Below are 26678 nucleotides of genomic sequence, written 5' to 3'. Positions count from 1 at the left end.
CTATTGATCTACTCACATTTGCATGCTTTCGAATTGCTAGGTTGGCAGATATATATATATATATAGAGAGAGAGAGAGAGAGGGAGAGAGAGGAAGAGAGAGGAAGAGAGAGAGAGAGAGAGAGAGGTTTCGTGTGTGTATGTATAGTAAAGGTTTTCCCCTGACATTAAGTCCAGTCGATTCCAACTCTGAGAGTTGGTGCTCATCTCCATTTCTAAGCTGAAGAGCCAGCGTTGTCCATAGACAACTCCAAGGTCATGTGGCTGGCATGGCTACCTTCCCGCCGGAGCAATATCTATTGATCTACTCACATTTGCATGTTTTCGATCTGAGAGATTGGCAGATTTTATATATATATATATATATATATATATATATATATATATACACACACACACACACACACACATACATATATACACACCTGCACGTATATATGTGTGTGTGTGTGTGTGTGTGTGTGTGTGTGTGTGTGTGTATATATATATATATATATATATATATATATATATGACTGCAGGTTTATTTATAGGCTTATTTGATCTTCCTTATTGCTGGATAATTTGTCATATTGTTCATCTTATCTTGTTTTTTTACACTAACAGCTGTGTGTTACAAAAGTAACAACACATCTATGAAGAAAATTGACAAAATAACACTTGGCCATTTGCAGTCCTCAAAAACAACTGTAAGGAAGTATGCTTCCTCTGATACTTTTAATTTTTAAAAAAAACATTATTCTATACAAGTAACACACAAAAACTAGAGAACAAATAATACAATCACTAACAAAATTACACATTTAGAGCAGTGGTTCTCAACCTAACAGCTGGTAAACTGACTGGGATGTCTGGGAGTTGTAGGCCAAAACACTTGGGAACCCACAGGTTGAGAACCACACCCCTTCCCTCCACCCCACACTCGTGAACCCACCACCTATTATTTTCATCACTACTCCTTATGAATCTTGCATCTATTAAAGCCTACCCTTATATCTGCTTTAATACATTTACATTGAGACTACCTTAAAATCTTCATTTGTCCTTCTTTCCAAATATCCAAATACCCAACTCCATTTTTTGGCAAACTCTTCATTATTTCCCTCTCGGATACCATTGGATATCTTGGCCATTTGGATAGTTTGGCCATTCCTCTGACATTGAAAATCGTATACAAACATCCTTGCTAAGGGGTGCTGATTAATAACATTATTTTTTTTACCTTTTATGCGAACCAAACATCTCTATACATGATACTGAATTTCACATTTTAACTTTACACTGAATTAAGGCTCCATGTAACATTTCTGTGATGCTGCTTGAGCAATTCCCACAGGTGAGCTCATTTGCAATATTTTGTTGAAAGGCATGATCTAAGATGGGAATGATCAAAGAATCCGTGTGTGGTAGAAATATGTGATCATAGCATAATTGCAAGCACATACCTACAAGAAACTAAGAGCTGTCCAAAACCATATAAAACTTTATATTCAGGATGAATAGAAAGAGGCCAGCTTGGAGGCAGAACACATGTTTTGGATGCAAAAGATCCCACATTTAATCTCAATTCAATAGATAAGGCTGGAAAAAAATCAATGTAGCTGTGAGAACTCAATATCCCACAGAACCAAGATACTATTGACATTTTGAGACCCCTTTTCCAACTTGCTATATGCCATTCTTCTCATACCACTCTTTTAAAAACAGCTGCCTGACTAAGAAAAAAAGTATGTCTTTTCCATTTATGGTTGTGGTCCCCTCTACTGTACAGATGTATGTTCTCCAACCAACAACTCCACATAATGTGGCCCTCAAGAGAAAATACTGAGTTAAGTGAACCAATAATCTGATTTACTCTTACTCTGCTTCCCATGGTCAGATGGTAAAGTTAAGAAACCAGGCCTAACTGTCACATATTAACATCATCAACAACAACAATAACAACAAAAAACAACAACAACATAGCACACAATCATAATATCTGCAAGAATTAGGACTAGGGGTGGGGAGCTCCAACTACTGTGTAAAATATTATGCAGAATATAATGGGTGAGATCCCTCTACAAATTACTCTATAAAGAAAACAGCATAGAGAATATTTTCTAGCCATATAGGAGCCCCCGATGGTACAATGGGTTAAACCCTTGGTCAGAGTTTCAAATCTAGGGAGAGTGCAGATGAACTTCCTCTGTCAGCTCCAGCTCCCCATTTGGGGACGTGAGAGAAGCCTTCCACAAGGATAGTAAAATATCAAAACATCCAGGTGGCCCCTGGGCAACGTCCTTGCAGACGGTCAATTCTCTCACACCAGAAGTGACTTGCAGTTTCTCAAGTCACTCCTGACATGAAAAAAGCCATATAAATATCAATCAGCTGGTAATGTCATGTTTTAAATACTGCTAATCTGACATTTGGCTGTTCACATCTTGTAACATCTCTTTACTCCAAGTACTGTTTTTACGTTGCATCACTTCTGAAAGGTCGCTAGTTGATCATGTACTATGCAAGGTCATCCAATAAAGTTTCATAGCTTCCAGTTAATCTGAACTCCTAAAACAATTATTTACTCAAACATTCCAGCCACAACAGTTAATTAAGGTTTTGCGATCTCATTTTATACACCACGTGAATATAACAGGAGTGTATGTTTTTCCAGACTTCTAAAAAATATAAATGGAAAGCATGGAAGAAAACTAACAATAAAATTAACCCAAACTATATAACGAAGTATAAACAAAAGGGAAGGAAAAAAAGTGCCAAGGCTAAAAAGCTGAATATTCCGAATACAAAAAATATGACTACACATGTTTTGCAGAACTTACAAGTATAATATGAGGACACTGAAATAGTTGTATACATCATAAAACAAAACAGAGGCTTTAGTCAGAAAATAAGAAGATGGCTAAGAGTTAGAAAGGCAGCTATGAAATATCTAGTTAAACTTCTCAAGTACAAAGGCAGATCATTAATATCAAAGTCAGAATCATACAGGACATAACATTTCTGATTTCTGATTTTGGCTGTGAAAGTTGAACTATGAAGAAAGTTAACAAAAAAAACTGGTGTTTTTAATAAAAAAAAATCCAAATATATATACTAGCTGTACCCGCCACGCGTTGCTGTGGCCAAACTCCCCCCCCCCCCGTTCTTTTTCTCCTTCTTTCTTCCTCTCCCTCCTTCCCTTTTTTTCTTTCCTTCTTTCCTTCCTTCTTTCTCTTCCTCTTCACTTTCTCCCCCCTTTTTCTTTCCCTTCCTCTTTCTCCCCATTCTTCCTTCTCTACCTATTCTTGGACTGCAACTCCCAGCAGGACTCCTGATCAATCTCTATCTCTATCTAAACTATCTATCTGGAAGATTGCTGGGAGTTGCAGTCCAGGAATGGGAAATTGGAAATATGCAGGGATTGGGATGCTCTCAAATAAATCCAAGGAGAAGAAAGCTTGCCGCTTGGAAGCAGTGCATTTGGATCATCCTCCTCTCCTAAAAGATCTGAGCTAGGGGATGCTGGGAGCTGTAGTCTGGAAGGGAGTGTGGATATGCTATTGTGTGTTTTGTTTGCCAGAGGGAGTCATTTTGCACATGTACTGTAGCATCCTTTTGCTTTTTTAGATTTTTAAGTCCCTTCTGCCATGTTTTTCAGTGTTTTTATGAGTGATAGGCCTGATAGATGTATTGTGTCCAAATTTCGTGTCAATTCGTCCAGTGGTTTTTGAGTTATGTCAACCCCACAAATGAACATTAATGAAACAGTATGAATACAGATTCGTAATAGGAAAAAATGTAACTGGACAAGGCAATGATCTGAAATAGATTGTGTGAGATCTAGTCTGATTGTACTTTCAGCTATTCAGGTTGACAGCTGACGATTGAAACTTTCATGCAAGTATTATACTACATGAAGTAAGTCCCTAAGCTTAAATTCCTCATCCCTGTGGGGAGAAATTAATAAATGAGGGAGCATGAATGAAAGGTTTCAAAACTACTTTCCAAAAATATGAACCAAAGGCAACATATAATCTATATATTTCCTTAAATTTCGAGGTGTTCTGTAAGTTAGTCTTCCAATCCTGCCGTGCATTTGGAAACGGAAAGGAGAGCAGGAAGTATATTTCACAGTAGACCCCTGTACTAAACTCGTGAATTTGGGAGCCAGTTGTACTTCCCATTAATATTAATTGGAACCTGAAAATGAAATATCACAGCCGTCAGAGAGTCAAATCTTACGTGACAATGATGGAGAAAACGGGAAACTACCGTTTGGTGCAGGGTGGGCTCTGTGTTGTGTCACCTGAGGATATTCGGCCACAGCTGCAGATGGAGTTAATTGGCCGGCTCAGCTTCCTTGCTGGAATTCTTCCAGCCTTTGTAAAGATTAACATACGTGAACTTGGAACAAGCGCTTACGCTAACTTTGCTGTCGAAGCAATGCAATTAAAATCCCAGCCTTAAGTGGAAATTGAGATCTTAATAAAGGTCTGGTCATCTACAGAGCTGACGACTGCTGGGCATTTCAAGTAGACATCCTGCACATGTTTAATAAGAGCAAGATTGTCATGTCTGTAGGCTGGTTTTCTCAACTTCGGCTAGTATGCAAATTATTCACTGAGACCATGAAAACCGGTCTGAAATCCCACATTTCCAGATGCGCCCTGCAGAACAAAATAACTTCCCTATATCTGGTATAAAGATAAAAAGCATGTGTCTTTCATCAATACATACTATTTATAATATATCTAAGTAAACAGTTGAATTCTGAAGGGTATATCTGGAGGTCTGAAAACAATGATAAATAAGTATCGTTTTATTGACTTCTAAACAAATGCACTGTCTGTATTTTTAAATTATTGTTTATTATCATTATTTTAATAACTTCCAGGACTAACCTTTGCTCTGAGTAAGCAAAGAGCCAGACTGTGGTTTTTGAGACTTGTATACATAAGACATTAAAAACATATGATACAAACTTTTGATTAAGAAAAAAAATCATAACTTAGAAATCAGACATTGGATCCAAATGTTCTCACAGTAGACATACGCCAGAAAAGATCAAATGAGCCATTTTTTGGCAAGGATGCACAAACACCTGTACTAACAGAGTCTCTGATACTGCCTCAGGCATTCTCATACGTTTTCTGCTAATCTGAAACCAAAATGGTTCATATTTTAGAATGGTCACTTCCCCATTTATTGTTAAAGTTCCCTTTTTGAAGGGTCTTAGCTTCTGAATGAGAGTTTCATAACCCAATTCAGATAGTAAAGTGAAATGTTCTGTATGTATCTGGAACCACAGCTATATACAAGAACTGTGAATGGTTCTGGTTGGGTTCAGGCCTAACATGAATCCATAGGTAAAGGTAAAGGTTTTCCCCTGAAATTAAGTCCAGTTGTGTCTGACTCTGGGGGTTGGTGCTCATCTCCATTTCTAAGCCAAAGAGCCGGAATGTCCATAAACACCTCCAAGGTCATGTGGCTAGCATGACTGCCTGGAGCACCGTTACATTCCCGCCGGAGCGGTACCAATTGATCTTCACATTGCATGTTTTTGAACTGCTAAACTGGCTGAAGCTGGGGCTGACAGCAGAAGCTCATGCCACTCCCCGGATTTGAACCTGCGACCTTTTGGTCAACAAGTTTCGCAGCTCAGTAGTATAACCCACTACACCATTGGGGGCTCCAACATGAATCCATAGTTTCCTACTAAGGGAGAGAGAAAAACTCAGTATGATTTCAGACTCCTGTGCTTCTCAGTCTGTTCTCCTCTTCTTTAACCTTCCAGGAGCACAATGAAAAATTTTCATTTTCAGACTAAACTTTCATCAACATCTGGAGGGCCATTGATTCCTCAGTCCTAACTGAATCTATGGACCATGTTCTAAGAAACACATTGATAATCTAAATGGGTCTTGTGTCCATTTGGTTGGGAAACAACCTGGAAATTCTATAGACACTACCTTGAATTATGACCTCAACATATGGGGTAAATTGACCGTCATATGCTGATTCCTCTCCTTTTTTGCTATGGAGCCCAACTCGCAATGTACATCTACTCCAGTGGGACTCTGGAGAGGAAGCACTGTATGCCACCACCACAGCAACACGGGATCCTTCCCATGTTGCACTGGCAACCAGGGCCATAGCCAGAAAAGAATTCCGGGAGGGGTTGAAAATTTCGGGGGGGGGGGGTTGAAACCTGCCTCCTAGCTCATGCTGAAGCAAAGAGCACAGCAGGGGGCAGAGCAGCCTTCAATAGCCTGCAGCTCCGCCCTTGTCAACCACCTCCAACAAGTCTGGCCTTCTTAATGAGAGCATTCAACATCCCCCCCCCCCCAACTTGGTTGCTTCACTACTGACTACTGTTCTGTCGCGCGCTGGGCCTGTAAATAATTGTCTTTAGAACAGGATGTGCAACCTTTGCCCAGTGGGAAGCCAAGGGGCCTAAAGAGAAGTTCTCAGAGGTTTCCGCCACAAACAGTCTTTAGATGGCTTGAGAAATACAACAAAGTCTTTTATTAATGAACAATCAAACAGAAACTTCTCTTGTCTTCAGTAAAGTTAAGCAAATGATTCCAAGCTTTTAGGCAACTGGTGAATTCCTAATCTTGCCCACGAAGGACAGGCAACTGTCTTCAATAACTTCTTCTTTAAAGGAAAATCCCCATTTTAACTTCTCCCAGGCTGACTGTAATCTAACCCTTACTGATGTGGGCTCCGCTACTGGGTCAAACTGCGTCTCGAACATCGAGTGGACCTACCAGCAAGGCAGTAGATGTTCTCCAGCTGGAGTTCTTAGGTCTTTAGGGCTGTTTTCCTGGAAATTCTTTGGAGACTCTTAAGACCTTTCTCCCCCTTTTGTACAGGGGAAGCTTGCACACATCCTATACATAAGCTTACCTTGCTGAGACTAACGAAAAATGGCCCCCTTCCCTTCCCAATTGCCCTGAGCAAAGGGCGGGACCAAAACTTAACAATGATGGACAGGTGACTTGCCCTATGACTGCAACCAAAGAAGCCACCTATCTGTAGAGTCCCTGAAACCTAGGACTGCAAGCAAACATTTAATACAAAGCAAATAAAGTTGGAGCTCCTGGTACAGCTGTACCAGAACAACTACATCGGCTATTGCTGCAAGTAATGACAGTGTGAAAAATTGCTAATATTTGCTTGAGATAGTGCTTGCAGTTCTGGAGGGACTCTTGATTTTTTGCATCTCATAGACTTAGCATGGGGATTGGGTTAACCAGTTAAAATTCATGAGTAAACCAGGTTTAAAAAAAAATCTGAAACATTTCAGGGGGGGGGGTTGAACCCCTAACCCCCCCCCCCCTCGCTACGGGCCTGCTAGCAACTATGTATGATGCGGGGCTGGGTGATGAGTTCAACATGCCCCCTGCTGGTCTCTCATGGATTTACCACAATGCATGGCGAATCCTTAGGATAATGTGATAAGGTTCTTTGTGTGGTTTCCGAAAGTCCATACAGATGGTAAGTTACATTCATCTCTCCCTGCTGTACACTATAAGTTGTTTTGGTTTATTTTTTTTAATTCAGGCAGGCCTTTGGCATACTGAGAAGTTTCATATATAAGGATGGAAGAATTAATTGGTTAGGTGCTCTTTGTGGAACTGATTAATTTTAAATAGGATCTAAATTGAATAAGTAAATACATTCTTTGTTTATGGATTGTTGTTAGGCTCTTTGAATACAATTTTAAGCAACAGGGCAGGCTAGAACTATAATTTTTTAAAATATAAAATATGGTGTGTTCAAAGAAAATGTTGAATATTCATGAAGTGAAGTCCGCTAGCATGATTCCGACATTTCCTATCTCCAAATTATATTTCACCAAGTTGAATAAACAGGACTAGTGATGATGTGAGAGGTAAATGTGCTTAATATATGCATTTTACTGAATGAGTGTATAAAAATGTGTTTTAGCTGTGTTGTGTCCCATCTGTAGTCATGAGGCAGGTAATAAATAAATAATAATAACAACAGCCTCTATCGATGCATTTATCCTGAATGAACCCTTGAGATAATTTTAAGGGCTCCAGGAACCCCGGCTTTAAAATTATTACATCTACAATTGCAATCTCTCACATAACCATTAGCAACATTTTGTGGAACTCAAGTATTCTGGGGAACATTAGTTGAATTACTCTGCCCCTAGAGATAAATAACAGTCCAAAACTGAGGTTTATGTGGGAAATCCAAAGGGGAAAACCACAATGTTTCTTCAGTGACAAGAACCACAAACCTGTGAATCCAGGAGGAATGCATACTACATTCAACTGACATTTTCACCATGTGACCAGAACTGCAGTCAAAACATATGTTAGAAATAAAAATCATAATTTTGTGTAACTGATGGACACCATTAGTGCAGGCAAATTAAGCACAGCCGAAACATTAAAAGAGAGCAATATGCCATAAATGAATAAGAAAAAGTATGCAAGGTGTCTATATTTGCACACATGTAATGGACATAGCGAAATGAGAGGAACTATAAAAAGAAAGAAAAATAAAATCTATTATAAATAGGAAAGACAAAGCCATGCTGAACAGGAATAATAAAACAAGAAAATGTAAGAAAGTGCAGTGACAGAATTTATGGAGATAAATATCATAACGCATTACTTTGTGTCCAACCGTGTTTGAAAGACTAAAAAAGAAAATGTAGAACTGGAAGAAGAGAACAATGCTTTCAAAAGAATGTTTGGTGTTTTAATAGGCAAAATAATAAGTAAATAGGAGTAAGTAACCTAGAACTGCTGCATTTAAAATGACAATTTATTTATTTATTTACAGTATTTACACCCTTCTCACTCCAAAGTGGACTCGGGGCAGATCACAATGCAGACATACACGACATGTTGTAGTAGAGCCTGTTAGCAACACTGCAAGTGGTAATATGGGTGTCAGAAGAGGGAAAAGAGTGCTCAAGAGTTAGATGAGGAACAAAGAGGAAAAGGATCCGGGATATACTTATGTCACCTACTGACGAAGATTCCTTCGAAGGGTTTTCTGATAGCGAAGGGTCAATGAGTGAGGAGGAGGATGGAGATGCAATTGATGTGAATAGAGGTACTAAGAGGGTTACTCGGGAGCAGGAATCGGATGAGGAGCGACAGAGGAAGAAGATCCGGGATATACTTACTGCTCCCACAGACGAGAAGTCTTTCATGGGTTTCTCTGGGAGTGATGGGTCTGGGAGTGATGGAGAAGGGGATGGCACACTCGATTGGACCAAGGTGCAAAAGGTTTGAGATGTATGTACTCAACCAACATCTAGTGACACGTTTGTGGGGTTTTCTGGTGGTGGAGATTGGCAATCGGGAGATACTGTGGAGTCTTGGGGAGAGTTAAGTCTTGACAAGAGGTGGAAAAGTTGGAGGGATGGGCGTTGGCGTTCAGGTGCAGAGGCAAGGACAGCTATGGGGAATGACGACAGGGTGGAGTTGCAAGATAAAAGTAGGCACTGAAATGGAAGAACTTTGCAGAAGGCAAAGTGTTGGTTTCGTGCCTTGGGTTTTGTCGCTGACGCTTTTGTGTTGGTCTAGGGTCCTGGATCTGCAAGTTGCTGCTTCCATTCATGTTACAACTCAGCTTGGATTCCCATGAGTGCGGATTTCCCCTTCCTTGACTTCGGACTGCTTTTGACAACGATGCTGCCTACGTGGACTTTGGAACCTCACAACTTCGGACTTGGCTTTCTTCGACCTCGGACTTCATTTTTTTTTTAATTAATTTTTATACCATTTTCTTTTACAGTGAAAGAGGGAGAACAATTATTGTGATAGAAAGTTGTGAAGTTTAGACAGACCGTGGGGGATAAAATAAAGGGTAAGAGAGGTAGGGAGGGGCCCAGAAGTAGAATAGAAAGGATAAAGGGGAGGTAGGAATGGGTGGGGAATGGGATGGGGGTCAGACGACTGTGTGCATCACTTCCGTTCAGTCCGCAGAGGAGTGATTATCTCGTTGTATTGTTCCTTTTTCCTGTTCCTTGCTGTCCTTGCTGTCCTTGCTCTTCTTACCCATCGACTTTTAAGTGTCCAGTTTGAATTTACTTTTCAGATATTCTTCCATGTCCTTCCAGCTTATTTGTTTGGTCTTACTGAGTTCTTCTATTTGACTCGATAATCTGTCACAAATTCTGAAATCTGTTATTTTCTTTATCCAATCTTCATTAGTTGGGATCTCTTTACTTTTCCATTTCTGGGCTATCAATATTTTGGCTGCTGACGATAAATAAAACAAAATTTTTTCTTCATTTTTCTTCAGACCTAAATCTGTTATGTTCAATAAATAATATTCAGGTTTGAGCTCAAACTTTGTTTTGATAATGTTTTGTGTATGTAAATGAACCGTCGTCCAAAATTTTTTAATCTTCTTGCAATTCCAATACAAATGGAAATAGGTTCCAGCTTCCTTTCCGCACTTCCAGCACTGCGTATTGTTATTTTTACTAAATTTCGCCAATTGTACAGGTGTCAAATGCCATCTATAGAAAACTTTGTGCCAGTTCTCTACTATGCTGCTGGCTCTAGTGTATTTAAGCTTGACCTTCCATACTTGTTCCCATTCGCTTATTAGTATAGAGTGGCCTATATCCCTGGCCCACTTGACCATATTTTCTTTTACTATTTCCGTTTCAGTATTCCACTCTAACAGGTTTCGATACAAGATTCTAACCAGCTTCTTATCCTTTTTCATAATTATATCCCAACACGTGTCCTTTTCGCTAAATCCCACTTTTAGATCTTCCTTTAAAGTTTCTTTAATTTGTATATATTGTAGCCAATTTAGTTCTTTATCTTCCCTCTTTAATTCTTCCATAGACCTCAGGTGCCATTCATTGTTGATTTTAACCAATAGTTGCCTGTAATTAAGCCATCTACTTTTCGGTAACTCTCTTTTATGATATGCCTCTATTGGCGATGTCCACATGGGTATTCTGGGGTAAATGATGTCTTTATACTTGTTCCAGGTCTTTAGTAGGGGGCCTCTGATGTAATGATTAGTAAAGTTTTTTTCTATCCTTGCCTTTCCATAGCTTAGGTAAGCGTGCCACCCTCTTCTAATGTCATAACCTTCTATAGTTAATATTTTTTTTTGCTCCAGGGTAGCCCATATTTTCACCCATGATAAGGCACAGGCCTCAAAATACAGCTGCATGTCCGGCATGGCCAATCCTCCCCGACTTTTGGCATCTGTGAGATTTTTAATCTTAATTCTGGCTTTTTTCCCCTCCCATATAAAATTTAATATTTGTTTGTTCCATTTTTGGAAACATGTATTTGTCTTAATAATTGGTATCATCTGGAACATGAAAATCATCTTAGGTAATACACTCAATTTTATGGCTGCGATCTTTCCTAGTATAGATAGATTTAAATATTTCCAGTTGTTGAATTTCTTTATTATATTACTCCAGGTTTTTTCATAGTTATCCTTAAACAGATTCATATTTGAAGCCGAAATTACTATGCCTAGGACTTCATTTGACTACGGCTTTTGCTTCTCAGATCTTTGTTTGTTCGTCCTTCATTCGCTGTGTTGTTTTATGTGATTTTGCAAGCACTTCAGTTTAATCCGGATCTTTTTTCCAGTTTATTGCTTTAGTTTGCTTTTTATGCTGGAACTTGCTGCTACTTTTGAGTTTTGACCAGGGAACTTAAGTAAGTGTCTTTGAGTCCTTTTTGCTTTGTATTAATAAACTATTCTTTTGGACATATTCTTGAGTCTCTTTAAGGCATCTGGGTTCCGACACAACAAGCATTCATTTTTAGACATACAAGACATACAGATAGACAAAACCCATTCAGCAGTTTTTTCCAACTTCAGATCCTGGAGGCTGCTCAATTCCGGCCACAGCGAGAAGCTGTCGCTTCATTCACTATGACACTGAGCTGTTTTGATCATAGTATTTCCTCTTTCCTCTTTGATCTCTGGCATTTTTATGGTGTCATAAATTAACCTCACCACTTTAAGAGGTCCCTAATTTCTCTTCTCATAGCATAGCTGTTTTTGAACTGCTAAGGTGAACAGTAAGCTGGGCTATTAACAGTCGGGAGCTCAACCCTGACTCGAGCTTCGAAAAACAAACTCATTTTTTAAAAAAAGTTTCTAATGTGGACAAGAAGTTTAAAAATGTGGAAATCTACTTACTTAAAAGCAAAGCCTAGAACCTATGTTTTTTGTCCTAGCAATAGAACAACCTCAGTTAAGGTTAAGTGGTAAACTTATTTTTAACATGGCTAAGTCTGGAACTGGTCAATTAAAACTTTTCCACAGAGCAATTAATACAATTAAAACAATGTTCAAAACCAAAAACTTACTTTACGATTTGAAAAAGTACATAACAAACTGTAAAATATTCAGCTCTGGATCTCATTTTTATAAGTCCACAGTAGGTGAGGTTTTGTTTCAGATCCATTTTTAGTCAGGCATCACTAGAGTTTGCAAAATTCAAATTGGGAAGCGAGTAATATATGCAGATCTTCCCATCTAGTTAATAGTCTTGACTGCTTCTGTAGCACTGACTTGATATACTATAATTTGTTGAATGACATATTTGCAATTTGGATTCAAAGCTTTACCAGCTGGTCTTGGGCAAGTGCTTATTTCTCTGCCAAATTTACCTGCCAGGAATGCTGTGGATATACAATATTATAATTCCACAATGAACTCTGGGAAGAAATGGTTGGAACAACAGGCAATAAGCAATAAATTACCTTGTCCTATTGGAATCGTATATAGCAGAATTACAAATGCCTCTTTGAAAATATACTGACTGCAAAATGTTCACAAAAATATGTTTTATTTCTAGACACTGCCAGCTGCTGACAATGGATCACATGTGTATGGATGCCAGAGAGAGGAGGATGAGACACTCTTCCGCTACCAACCTCCTGAGACAGAGGAACAATTTAACTTATTCATGAGGTTGCGCTAGCAATATCATTAGATAAAGTGGAGCAACTATCTCAAGTAGCACTTCAGGGAACCTTCAGCAAGGAGTTAAGAGGAGAGATCTAGGTGTCACCTAGACTGTGCCAGGCTCCCAGAGAAAGTTTGGTGCCTTCAACGTACAGTGCTAGATGCATTTCAATCCCTAGAGATAGATATTCAACTGCCAGTCCAGGCAGCTTCTCTACATGAAACATGGGAGGATGCCACCTTTTCCATTCACTTTAGGTAGCAAACTATTTTAGGCTATGAGAATAATAACAACAGCAATAACAACAACAACAGCAGCAGCAGCAGCAGCAACAGCAACAATCGGTGCTGACAAAATTACCATCTATCAGCTACAAAAGGCTACCCTACTCAAATCTGCACACATTATTCGCCAATACATCACACAGTCTTAGGCACTTGGGAAGTGTCCTACATGTGATCGAATACAAAAAGCACCATGGTGATCTTGTTTGCTGTGTACTAATCTTATTGTGTATCAAATAATAATTTTATTTCTTACCCGCCTCTCCTTGCAGCTCGAGGCGGATCACAACACAGTCAAAACACGCAAACATTGCAAACATTCTATAAACACACATATTAAAATGTTTTTCTATAAAATATACAAATTAAAATGTATTTCTACAAAATACATAATAAATACACAGGACAGAGAATAAAACATAGGATACGAGTTTAAAATTCATGCTTAAAACTGGCTATGTAGGTCTTTAGATGGTTTTAAAATTCCGACAGCTCATTTAATTGTCGGAACTCTTCTGCCAGGTCATTCCACAGTTTTGGGGCAGTCGATGAAAGAGTATTCTGAGTCACTGTCACCAGTCAAGTTCTGGTGGCAACCACCTCCCAAAAGACCTAAGTGTGCAAGCCGAATTGTACAGGAAAAGGCAATCCTGTAAGTAACCTGGACACAAACCATGTAGGACTTTAAAGGTCAAAATCAACACTTTGTACTTTGCCCAGAAACTAACTGGAGTGACTTTAGCATAAGGGTGATACGCTCACTCCTGGATGTTCCCATAACCAACCTGCCTGCTGTATTTTGAACCAGCTGGAGTTTCTGAACTTTGTACAAAGGTAGCCCAATGTAAAGCACATTGCAGAAGTCCAACCTTGAGGTTACCAGCGAATGAACTACCATCTTTAGGTTCTCAGAATCTAGGAAGGGGCACAGTTGGCATATCAGATGCTGTTAGTAAGCACTCCTGAATGTCACATCTACCTGGGCTGACATTTGGAGAAACAGATCCAATCTGCGAACACAGTCTTTCAAGGGAAGTGTAACCCCATCCAGGACTGGTTGACACACCTCTATCCACAGATTAGGACCCTTAATGTCAAGCACCTCTGTTTTGTCTGGATTCAGTTTCAATTTGTTTTTCTCACACAGCCCATTACCTCCTCCAGGCATTCATTCAGAGGAGACACACTTTCCTTGGCTGAGGCTAACCCTGCTACAACACTAGTATTTGGGAATGGCTTCAACAACCATCAAGAAGACTTGCACCTTATCATGAAATGAGGTGTCAGAAAACCTCCCAATTTCCTAGTCCTGTTGTTCTTTCTCCTGCTATGGCTCTAAGACCACTTTTACTCTTCAAATAAGCAAGCAACAGCCAAAGTAAACAGAAAGAAATGCATCTTCCATTTGCTTTGCAGTCTCTCTATCTCCCTTTCTATTACTCTGGCCAGATCCAAAGCATGGGACGAAGCAGAGAGATAGGGTTGAAAAAACACAAAATAGACGAATCAAAAGAAAAGGACTCTTAAGTCATAGCATATTAGTGTGATGATGGATCTACCCGAGCTTCAAAAATGCTCTCCACAGAGAGGCATAAAGTTCAGCTGCTTGGATAATGGTTGGAGGTGTGGGGTTCAGTACCTTGGATAGTGCCTTTAACTTTCAGACAGATTTACTGCCCCACTAACATGGGAGCAATCAGTTGTCAGTGAGTCAAACAGGAACACAGTGTTCTCCACCCGAAAAACGTTGGCACCAACACTAGATATGTAGGATGGAGTCCTCCTATTTGAGTCCATCCTGCACATGGCCACAAATAAAATGTATTCTTATGGAGCTCCAAAAACCTTTTCCTCCTCAGACTCTCCAGGGAAGGCAGCACAGTTGATGGAGCAAATGATGCATACACAGTTACCCTTCCTGTTTTGATTGTGACATTTCAACGCAGTAATATATTTAATGTTATATTTGGAATTGTAGCCTTTTTCTGGAATCTGTTCAGCAAGGGAATGAATTTTGATGAAAACTGTTAGAATGCAATTTCAGACAGAAGACCTGCCAGAAATTCTTCTCGTCCCAGTGCTGAACAAACCACAAAATGAACTTGTTTCTTTTTTTTAAAAAAAGAAGTGTTGAAAAAAAAGAGAAAAAAACCAGCAACAAACACAGGGAAATAATTGCTAATACACTTGCTGCTGTTGAGAAGGCCATAGCCTTGAGTATCTCTTGGCAGCTCTGTGGAAAACTCTCTCTGTCACTCTCTTCATAAATATGTACCACATGGAAAATAAGACAGGAGAATTTAGCAGCTAGCGAAATAACATGCCGACTTGTTTTCTCCTCAATGATTAAACTATTTTCCCATGCAAGAATTATACCTCAAGCCTGAGAACGAAAAGGACACAGATGCCACCTGAAGGCAGAAGCTCTTATGAACAGTTGATGCTTTGGAATTGATATATGTGTTTCACACAGAGCAAAAACATTTAAGGCCTGGCCGCTAGACTTCTCAGCATATATTATTTCACTGTGCAAATGAACTGTGCCTTTGATCCAGCTGTGACTAAGGAAGCAAACCTAAAAACAGAAACTTATTAAATATAGTGGGCAAATATGCTCAAGACCCAGAGTGTGGAAAGAACTAGTAACAAAATAGTGAATCACTTGATGTGAATTACTTTTTTGCACTAAATAACTGAAACTTAATTAGGTACAATTTCACCCCTTTTGTGGCACAACTGTTATAGCCACAGGATCCATCTGGTGTGTTTGACTTCATCATGGCAAGAACTATTCAAGGTGCTGAACCTATTTTGAGAATAAGGTTCAGGATCATGGACAATTCTTTCAAAATTTAGACTAAAACCCAAAGCAGATCACCACCCCACTGACATGGAAGACATCAGCCATCATTGCATATCATTTATGTTTTACCAAATAGGACAGCAGCTTGTAGCTTTCCAACTATTTTCAAGAAATTGTTTAATTAACTTTTCAAAGTAGGTAAAGGTAAAGGTTTTCCCCTGACATTAAGTCCAATTGTGTCTCACTCTGGGGCTTGGTGCTCATCTCCATTTCTAAGTCGAAGAGCAAGCGTTGTCCATAGACACCTCCAAGGTCATGTGGCCAGAATGACTTCATGGAGCGCTGTTACCTTCCCGCCGGAGTAGTACCTATTGATCTATTCACATTTACATATTTTCAAACTGCTAGGTTGGCAAAAGCTGGGGCTAACAGCGGGAGCTCATGCCGCTCCCTGGATTCAAACCTTCCACCTTTCAGTCAACAAGTTTAGCAGCTCTGCACTTTAACCCACTGCGCCTGCGGGGGCTTCAAAATAAAGATCAACTTTTAAAAACCGAAATGAATATAGTAACTAGCCAACTTGAGCATCAGAGCTACAACTACTTACTTTTCAAAGTAGCTTCTTATGCTTCTATACGACTGTTTTATACAGCTCCATGGGTAATACATTCCCAAACTTCATATGAATATATATAACCATGGATATTAAAAGGAAGGACTTCTAACTCAAAGATACCATAGAGTCATGCTGGAAAACCTAGAAAATGCCTACGGAGGCCATACATAATTGGAAGAGAATAAATGTACCAGGTGTATCAAACCTAGTTAAACTATCTAGATTTGAGGCTAGTCCTTGGTCATATAATGTTCAGTATTGGGATTCAGACTCCTCAGAGGAAACAATGTTGCTGATGCGGAGACCATGGGAATGCATGAATTTTAACTTTTGACCTAGTTTTGGAAGATACAATAGGAACAGATGACATAATCCCCCACAAGAAATGATTTAAAAACTCTTGGATTGATGGCTATATATGTACTGGCAAACAATTAAAATGCTGGGTTGTTGTAAGTTTTTCGGGCTGTATGGCCATGTTCCAAAAGCATTCTTTCGTGACGTTTTGCCTGCATCTATGGCAGGCATCCTCAGAGGTCTCACAACCTCTGAGGATGCCTGCCATAGATGCAGGCAAAATGTCAAGAGAGAATGCTTCTGGAACATGGCCGTACAGCACGAAAAACTTACAACAACCCAGTGATTCCGGTCATGAAAGCATTCAACAAAAAATTAAAATGCTGGTAGTTCAAGGTAGCATCATTCACACAAAAAAGAGCCTTTAATTTAGTCAAAAGGAGGGAGAAAGCATTTGGTCATCTTCAAGATGCTCAGCAGAACTAGCTATTTAACATCTCTCCAGGCTTGAAAAAGGTATGTCCATCTACAAAGCAAATCTCTTTTGCTTGCAGAAACCATGCACATATTTGAAGAATAAATGAAAAATGGTACAATTTTAAAATATGCACAAACTTCCTTTCATTAGTAGGGAAAATTCATACAAGGAATGTGTATTTTAAAGGAAATGTGAACAAGTTTTAAGGAGGCAGAAAATATTTCGCACCTTTATCTGAAGAAACATTTTTCTGCTTACCGTAACTTCCTGCTCATAGGTCCAAACACCACAGGCCAACTCTACGCAGAATATCACAAGCAAGCTCCCAAAATACTGCAAAATAAAAAGGAATATTTCTCATCATTTCCTTTGAAGCAACACTGTGAGAGAAAGTGCATGTTATTTCAAATGACTTTTTTCTTCATACTTTACAAGAACAAGAAATATTGCCTTCTTAATTTTCAAAAATATAGCTATAATAGAGATTTTTTTTAAACTGAATTTTGGATGATTTTCAACAGAGTAGAAAATGCATGGTATTCAGGGCAAAGATTGGCAGAAAGCAGATTGCAATGTAATAGTAGATCTGGGAATGCTTTGCAGCAGATCTGCAAGAAACAGCAACAAAATCATACACCCTCCCTTTATTTTGGTACAATTAAGAAGACGTTGAGGAACCAGGAGTGACTGTTTGTATACGACAAATATCAATTCAGTCACTGCTGTCAAACTCAGAACAAAATCACAATTCCTCAATTATAAATATATGTCTTTAGTGCAACCCTTTGGCTCTGGCTCTTTAGGCTCAAAATAAAGTAAATGTCGTCAGCCTGAAACCTGTTCATTAGTGTTTCAGAGCACAATGTAGGCATAACATTAAACTGCTTCTTCTGATTGTGTAAATGAATAAATAAATACTATTTATTTATATTTTGCTTTATCTCCCCGGAAGGACTTGGAGTGGATTACAGTATACATATAAGGAAAATATTCAATGGCATACAATACACAGACAAGGTAAAAGCCTTCCCCTTTTACATCTCCAGCGTCTGGAGGCAATGTTCAACTCTGGCCATGGGGAGGTGGTCTTGTTCCATTTTTCTATGCCAAGGAGCCTGCTGTCCATAGGCATCTCTGATCTTGTTGGCGGTATGTCTGTATAGGGTGCCCTTTTACCTTCCCGCTGAGGTGGTACCTATTAATCTACTCGCACTGGGGCTTTCAAACTGCTAGGTTGGCAGATTCTACTGTTGACAGTTGTGAGCTCATCCTGACTGATGGCTTCGAACTGCTAACCCTCTAGTCAGCAGCTTTTCTTGCAGCTAGTAGTTTAGCCGCTGTGCTACCATGGCCCCAAGGTTGTTTTGCACGCTCTATCATAAACTAATAACATGGAATTTAATCCAAAGATGATATTTTGCTTGTAAAGCAGCCTGCAGAAACCCAGGAAGCATCCTTATAGGAGGATAAAAAGTGCTATGGAAAATGCCTATTAAAGTATTGAATGAAGACTGAACAGTGTTTGTGATTGTTTTACTTCATTTTTTGGTTCTCAGAAACCATGAGGTCTTTCTCAGAGCACATCAGATAAGCAGAGCAATCCAAAGACCAGCATATTTCCGACACTCAGTAATAACATATCAACAGGACTAGATATTTACTTTGTAGTTTACTGGTTGCCCTATGGATAGTTGCATAGAACCAAATCTGTTGAAATTGAGAAGTTTAGGTGCATCCAAAGATTCAAGGAATTGACAGTTAAGGTATGTGAAGAAGGCCCTGATCAAAGCTACCTCCAGATCTGCAGCAACATTGCTGCCAGGAGGGTTGTTTTCATGAATAAGGATGAAAGGAGAACTAGGAATTAGCAGATGGCACGATCAGTTCCATATATTGCATAGCATATTACATAACCAGGGCTGTGCACTTCCAAGTAATACTTTCGTGATCAAGTTGCAAGGCAGTTATTTACTATACAGCAATTCAAAGTTGGACCACAGTTCTACAGTTACACATAAATATCTTAGGACGCTAGCCACTCATAGTTGGCAAAAAGAGTATTATTCACAATTTAGCATTCAGATGACACATCTAAGCGTTCATAGCCTTTCACATGCATTATTTCAGTAAATGTACAAGAAGCTTGTAATATGACCAATGCTATTCATGTTGTAAATGGAGGAGCTGAGAGAAGATGGTTCACGTAAGACCACCTAGAGAGTTAAACATGAAGGTGAAATTGGAGCCAGCTTTGCTGCTCACAGCTCCCATTCAGAGCCTGAGTGCTAAACTGGCTATTAAAATGTGTTTAGAAATGCTATGAGAAGCATTGCTGCCTCATTTTTGCTATCACTCATAAGTATATACAGTTCTTGTGTGCATCAATGCTAATATTAGGGAATAAATGTCACTATGAAGAACCCTAACCCATATTTAGGGCTATCATGTTATAAATAGCTAAGCAGAAATAAGCTGCACAGAACATATTAGAAATTCCTTCCCAGTAAGCATACATAGGATAGAGCTGTAAAACTGGCATAATCATTCATAATCAACCAATATTTCTGGGCACTAACTTCAGTCAACTGTTCATGATGCCAAACCATATTTGCATTCACTCTTAAATTGTCTCTGACATTCCTTTTTTTCTCGGTATAACAAAATATGATTTTGGGTAGCCAACATTTTCTGGATGGAATACTTAGCAGAACGGATTGGAGCATTAGCCAGAAGTTGACTGGAGTCTAAAAAGTCAAGTTGTTTCCACAAAAGCACATAAGTAAAGGAAAGCGACAGTCCAACTTTATTATTAGGCCTGCAAAAGTAGCTGCTTCAGGTGACAGAACAGAGTTCTGTGCCCAAGCTAACTCACATACACCTTATAAACACCTTATACAAATAGCTGTAGGGTATAACAATATTTGTTGTAGTTTTGTAGATGTTACTAACCTTGTCAGAAAGCAAAGGTGTCACTATCTCAGCCAACCATGTCAACGAATGTGGATATTGGGGTAATTCTGATTTTGGAATCGCAGGTAAATGATACTCTACTGTATTTCCACTATTGAAATATTTACACTAATGCCTCAGAATGGAAAAAAAACGTATAAAATCTCTCATAATTTCACTTAGCAGGCAGAAAAAAATAAAGGGGTTTTGTTGTCATGGATAAGAAGAAGAAAAAACCAACTATTTACATCCCGCAATTTGCTACATGAAACAGGAGATGCTATTTCATTATTCGTCATTAGAAAGAAAATAGCTTGGCCATAGACAGCAGAAAAATGCCTGGCAGGAAAAAGACCGTCTTCTTTTTTAATTTTTTTAAAAAGCATGTTATCCATTTTCTTTCTTGTAAACATTTCCTATTTTCTCTTTGCTGTCAACATTACAGCCTTACCAAAAATGAATGTCAGGTTGCATCGTCCACTGTTTGTTTGTTTATTTAGTGTCTTTGCACCCTAATGAAAAATCAACATGTGCACAGCACGTCCTACGGGCAGACTTCACAACCATATTCAGGCCCTGTTGCAAACGCAGCAGACATGGAAGCATAAATCACTCCATATGCAACGGTTCAGCCACTTCTGCATTCAACATATTGGCTCCTTCAAATTTCTCGTTTCTGAAATGGTGTTAAATATTTCACAGCTGAAGCCGTGCAGGAGACATTATCTTTCATTTAGGCAGTTTTCTGCCTTACTGAAGGTTGGTAGAAAGTTTCTGGCGTTAACTACAGCAATAGTTTTATAATACCACTAAAAACCATAGGGCAGGGCAGAAGAGCTGAAAAAAAGGTTTTATACAAAAGTAATAAATAACACCACTGATGCCAAGAAAACCTGACCTTAATTTGTTATGTTAAAGCTGATATGCAACAAGACATCTCTGATTAATCCTCTGTCACCCCATTTTTTTTTAGCTGTCCCAGGGCCCTTCCAGACAGGCCCTATATCCCAGAATGTGATCCCAGGTTTTCTGCATTAAACTGGATTATGTGAATCCCCACTGCCATATAATCTGGGATATAATCTCAGATCAGATCCTGGGATATAGGGCCTGTCTGGAAGCCCCCCCCCCCCCCCCCATTTTCTCTCCCTCCTTCTACTTTCTTTCTTCATCCTCTGCTTAGTCCATTGCACTGAATTTGTGTTATATGTAGTTTGCACTCCATTAATTTAGCAGGGAAACAGGGGATAAAAGTTTTCCCCTCCCAGTAGCTTCGGGCAACAAGAAACTCCTGCCGCCATTCTTAGCTCCTCTTATCTTCCTCCTTATTAGCTTCTGACAACTTAAAAAAGAAGGAGAGGGAGAAAAATGTAATTTGGCACTACCTTTAGTAGCTAATCATGATTTGCGGAAAGGCAGGCAAAAATATGATCCTGGTCCTTGATACATCAGGGGAAAATATGCCACTCCTCACATCAGAATACCCTAGAAGCCCTTGTCTTTACCATATCAGGACTAGGGAAACTTTGCACAACTATATGCTTTAACCCACTGCTTCTTAAACTGTTGGTCCCAATCCAAAATGGGATTCCCTTAGCTCAATGTGGGAGTCACAAAAATGGTAACAGTAAAAGGCCTCTGAATGCCACCCATTTGCACAAATCCTTTGGCAACAATGTACAGTGTTTATAGAGGAATCCGCAGAAAATGCTTCAGCTGTACTTCATAAAAAGGAAAAACAGACTCTTCAGTAAGCCTTGCAAATACTGATTTATTTTAATAAAATGTATAATTTTGTACCCATTTTATATACCTATATATCAGGGGCCATGTAAAAAATTATTGGGCTGAAAGGGGTTGTGAATGGAAAAGGTTAAGAAGCCCTGCTTTAGCATACAATTACCATCAGTTGCCATCAAGTATGGCCAATGATAAGAGAAGGTGTAAAATACCCGAAGAGCCAAAGATTTTCTATCCTACAACATTCAGTTGAGAAGATGTAAGACACCTTTTACTGTGTCAGATCCTTGCTCCATCTAGAAAAGCATCATCAGCTCTGAAACAGCTGTGAAACAGTAATGGCTCTCCAGAGATTCAGACAGACTTCTTTCGTAGCCCTAACCAAAAATCTCTGGTGATCTTCATTCAACAACTAATAAAGTCTGTCCCTGATTAGTTTCCAAAATCAAAGGAGACCAGGCATGTTCAGAATGGCATGATGGTATTTAACCACCCTTTAGGTACCAGTGTATGGGAAGGACACGTTAAAATGGACATATGTTCCCAACTACACAGTGTGCGTGTGTCTTCAAGTCATCTGTCAATGAATAACAACCATGGATTTCACAAGTTTTATTAGGCAAGGAATATTCAGATGCGATTTTACTAGTTCCTTCCTCTGAAATATAGCCTGCCACACCTAGTATGTATGTTTTCTCTGATCCAAGTATCAAGAGCTGACTCTGAATAGCATCCAAGATAAGTGGAAGTCTGATGCCTTTAGGTATTTAGCCTGAGGCAGTAAGTGTACCAAGTTGACCATCTGTAGTACCTACACAAACAACAACCATGTTAAATTATTATTTCTATACACAGTACTAAATTACCATTAGATAGTCATCCTATATTACCTAATCTGAAACTATTTTTCAGGGGGTGCCTATATACATATAGTTAGAGCAAAGGGGGGCATTTTGGTCTGCATGAAACAAGTTTGGTATCATTTTACTAGTGCAAGTATTTCACATTTTATTAATTCAGGCTCTATTGTGTGTACATGGGCAACGGACCTCCCACCAGCAGAACAAAAGAGGCATACACCAAGTTGGGATCAAAATTTGCCACAACTATTTATTGATTACAGGAACAGGGGTTGGCAGCTATGCATGGGTCCTGGATTAGGGTCGGGCAGCCCACTGCTGTCCGATACCACTTTATATGCCAGGGTGCTGCCAACACAATACCGGGCTAGCGTTACTCGGCGTTACCCTGGGAACCACCAGACGTTCCCTCCCTCTCGATGAGGGGGGATAAGCAAGCCAGATCCAGGACCCATGCCATCTGCCAACTCAAGGAGTTGTGACAAGCTAATAACAACAAGATAACAAAACTGGAAAAAAAACAGAATGTAGGATGGGTGGGATGGGTCAGCTGAAGCAGGCACAATGCCTGTTGAGGTCCACGGGGCAGCCTAAATAGGCTTCCTGGGCGTAGAGAGAGGCAGACCCTGGCCAATACAGCGGTGGAGCAGGGCCTGCCCCTGATTGGCTGGCTAGCTGGGCAGCAGGAAACGTTCTCACCACACAGGGAATTTCTGGGAGGAAAAAGCCCCCTACAGCCATGATGGCCAGTGGCAGGACATCCCACACCACAATGGCCCTGGCCCAGTAAGTCGGGCCATGCTTTTACTCTGCCACCAGACACAGTTCAAAGGAGAGAAAGAGAGAAAGAGGAACAAGCAGGTTTTCTGGATGTCAGGACGTATGTGATAATGATTCCTTTCAAATAAAGTGTCACCTGTAGGGATGACACACAAATTTCATTCCATGTCATATCTGTATGCTTCTGTGTGTTCCAAGAATCAGCTATGAGCCAAGGTGAGATAGATCTGCTATACATTTTATTTATTTAGTTATTTATTTAGAACCTTTGTATACCGGTCTTCTCACCTCTGTAGAAGGACTCAGGCCGGTTTCCAACAATAGTATCATAAACAGTCATTTTTAAAAAATCACATTCCATAATACACTAACATATTAAAATACCAAAAAGTATAATCATATAAATTACAATGGCCAAGTCGTCACAATAGAATCGTTGTTCATCATCATCCATCCATACAGCCACAAGTTATTGACTCATTTGTCAAATGCCAGTTTCCAGAGCCAGGTTTTCACCTGTTTTCTAAAAGTCAGGAGAGAAGGGGCAGTTCTAATCTCCAGTGGGAGGGAGTTCCAGAGCTGAGGGCCCACCACTGAGAAGGCCCTGTCCCTCGTCCCCACCAGGCGCGCTTGCGAGGATGGTGGGACCGAGAGCAGGGCCCCTCCAAATGATCTTAACAATCTTGATGGTTCATAGGGGAGAATCCGTTCGGACAGGTAAACTGGGCCGGAGTCGTTTAGGGATTTATTGGTTATATCATTTGGGGCGGGGGGTGTTAAGTAACAATATTCACTCTTACATGTGCCATAACCAGGAAGATATTATTTAAAACAGAAGGTTATTAGAAAAGACAAGAGCTTGATCCATGTAATTAAATTTGTACTTTTATCCACTTGTATCCTCCCTTTTGAAATGGAAGAGTGTTTGCTATCAAATCTTCAGATGTTCCTACATAATTGTCTTTCCCTGAAATAATCTCAGAAATAAATTTCATAAAAACCCAAGGCATGCTATCTGGGGGGGGGGGCACCTACGGTGGGGGGGGGCATAGATTGATACCTCTGAGAACAATATGAATTACCCACTATAAGAGAAGAATTTTCCTTCCACTTATTTTTAAATTTTGAAGACAGCAAAGGGCTTTTCAATACAACCAAGATCTTAAAGATCTTGAAGACTTGAGACCTTATGTTCCATGAAGTCAGCAACCACGCCTCTTTTTTCAACTACAATTCTCAAAGTTGCCCACTGGACATGGACAGTGCTAACTGAGGATTTCTAAGATCTCCAGTCCTATGAAGTAATTTCCCCATTTTCTACTCAAGCATTTTTCTCTCTCACACACACCCTCTTTCTGCAGGCTAAGTCATCAAACATGGAAGAGAGAAGGGCAAGGATTGAAGAGGCCATTCCAAGGGTAAGCAGCTGCAGAAAGGAACCTTAAGGGAAACTCAAAAGGCTGGCATATATGGTATGCAAAACAAATGCCAAGAGATACCATGGCAGTTATGTGCAGTATTTCCCATTGGCGAGCAGCTTTCTTTGGGGAAACAAGCAAGGCAGACATCTGTCTGTACCCTAGGAAACACTATACAGCTCTCAGCAGAATACTTGACTTCAAATGAAACATGGAAGAAAAAGTCCAGGAAGGTTCTCCTTCAGTAACCCGAGGTTACTGTTGCTCTGCTTGTAGTTAAAACATAATGAAGTGTGGGGTGCCAACACTAACATCCATCTGGAAAGCTCTCTTTTAGACTGTGATTAATTTTTAAACAACAGCCAGCCATTAAATAATAGAAAATTAAATCCTCAAGCTGTACTTACTTCAGTTTCCTATTGTTGTCTGCCTTAAAGTCATTTCTAAATTTTGGTGATCATATGGTATATCTGTCATAGAGTTTCTTGACAAGATTTGCTTTGAATTTGTCTCTCTCTTAGGCTAAGAAATGTGCCCAAGCTCATCCACTGGGTTTCCATGGCCAAGTAGGGCTATGTCTCTGGTCGCCAGATCCTAACACTCAAAGTACTACACCAGGCTGGCTCTCCTAAAATCCTGGAGTATCAGATGAACTCTGTGTTCTCTTTTGCTGTCCCACAAAAGGGTGTTTCCTCAGTTTGGAAGGCAAATTATTTGGAATGGAATGAATGTCATCATGCCCTTCTTACAAATAAATACACTACACGACAGATAAGGTCACCATGAAGCTGTAGTCTCAATCAACAAATGAAAATGTTTTTGTATTATGTATATATGCAGGGCAGAACTAAATGGTTCCCTCATTCTAGTGACCATGATTAATTTCTGATAATAGCTATTAAGAATCTGAAATATCAACTCAGCTCTTCCCAAACAGTAAGCACTACTAAACTGTCTCTATGAATAGAAGTACAGGTTATATTTCTTCCCTACATTATAAATTCCCAAGACAATACATGTCAATACATATCATGAAGATACCCCCACTCTCTTAATCTTCTATTGTCCTATTTCCCAGCTTTTAAAATTTTATCTTGGTTTCTCTCTCTTCCTATTACAACCATTTATATTCAACTCCTGAAAACAAAGGTTGAAGGGGGTGGAATCTTACTCCTCCTTACAGGTCCAGGCAAAAGCAAAATGTTGTAGCTTGTTGGCTCTTCCTCATTAATAACTTTGCTATATTGACCACATTCTAATGTTGCTTGGACACTTGTGCCCTGGTTTTCATTTGTAAAATATTGTTGGGTGTGTATCTCCTGAAGATAGAAATCTGCTATCCCACCAAAGCTAGTCTTGCAAAGTAATATTCAAACCAGGTACTTGAAGACTCTAGTGGTGCATCTTGACAGGGCAGTTATCCCAGGAATGATCTGGATGGGCCACCCAGATGCTGTATCGCAGCTACACCATCAGCTCCCCAACCTCAGATTCTGAGGTATTTCATCTACAGTGGA

General features: G+C 39.6%; 1 protein-coding gene across 1 annotated transcript in view; it reads right to left on the bottom strand.

Moving 5' to 3' along the window:
- TSPAN12 (tetraspanin 12) overlaps positions 1–26678 on the bottom strand; it is a 102098-nt gene that overhangs the window by 16768 nt on the left and 58652 nt on the right. Inside the window, exon 5 of the mRNA XM_060777710.2 lies at positions 17673–17747. Within this exon, the coding sequence (XP_060633693.1) occupies positions 17673–17747 (75 nt within the window). The remainder of the gene's footprint in view (positions 1–17672; positions 17748–26678) is intronic.

This window comes from Anolis sagrei, chromosome 5 (genome assembly GCF_037176765.1).
Source record: "Anolis sagrei isolate rAnoSag1 chromosome 5, rAnoSag1.mat, whole genome shotgun sequence".
In the NCBI taxonomy this organism is placed as follows: Eukaryota; Metazoa; Chordata; class Lepidosauria; order Squamata; family Dactyloidae; genus Anolis; species Anolis sagrei.
The sequence above is the reverse complement of the archived record's forward strand: the minus strand, read 5'-3'. Positions and strand labels throughout refer to the sequence as shown.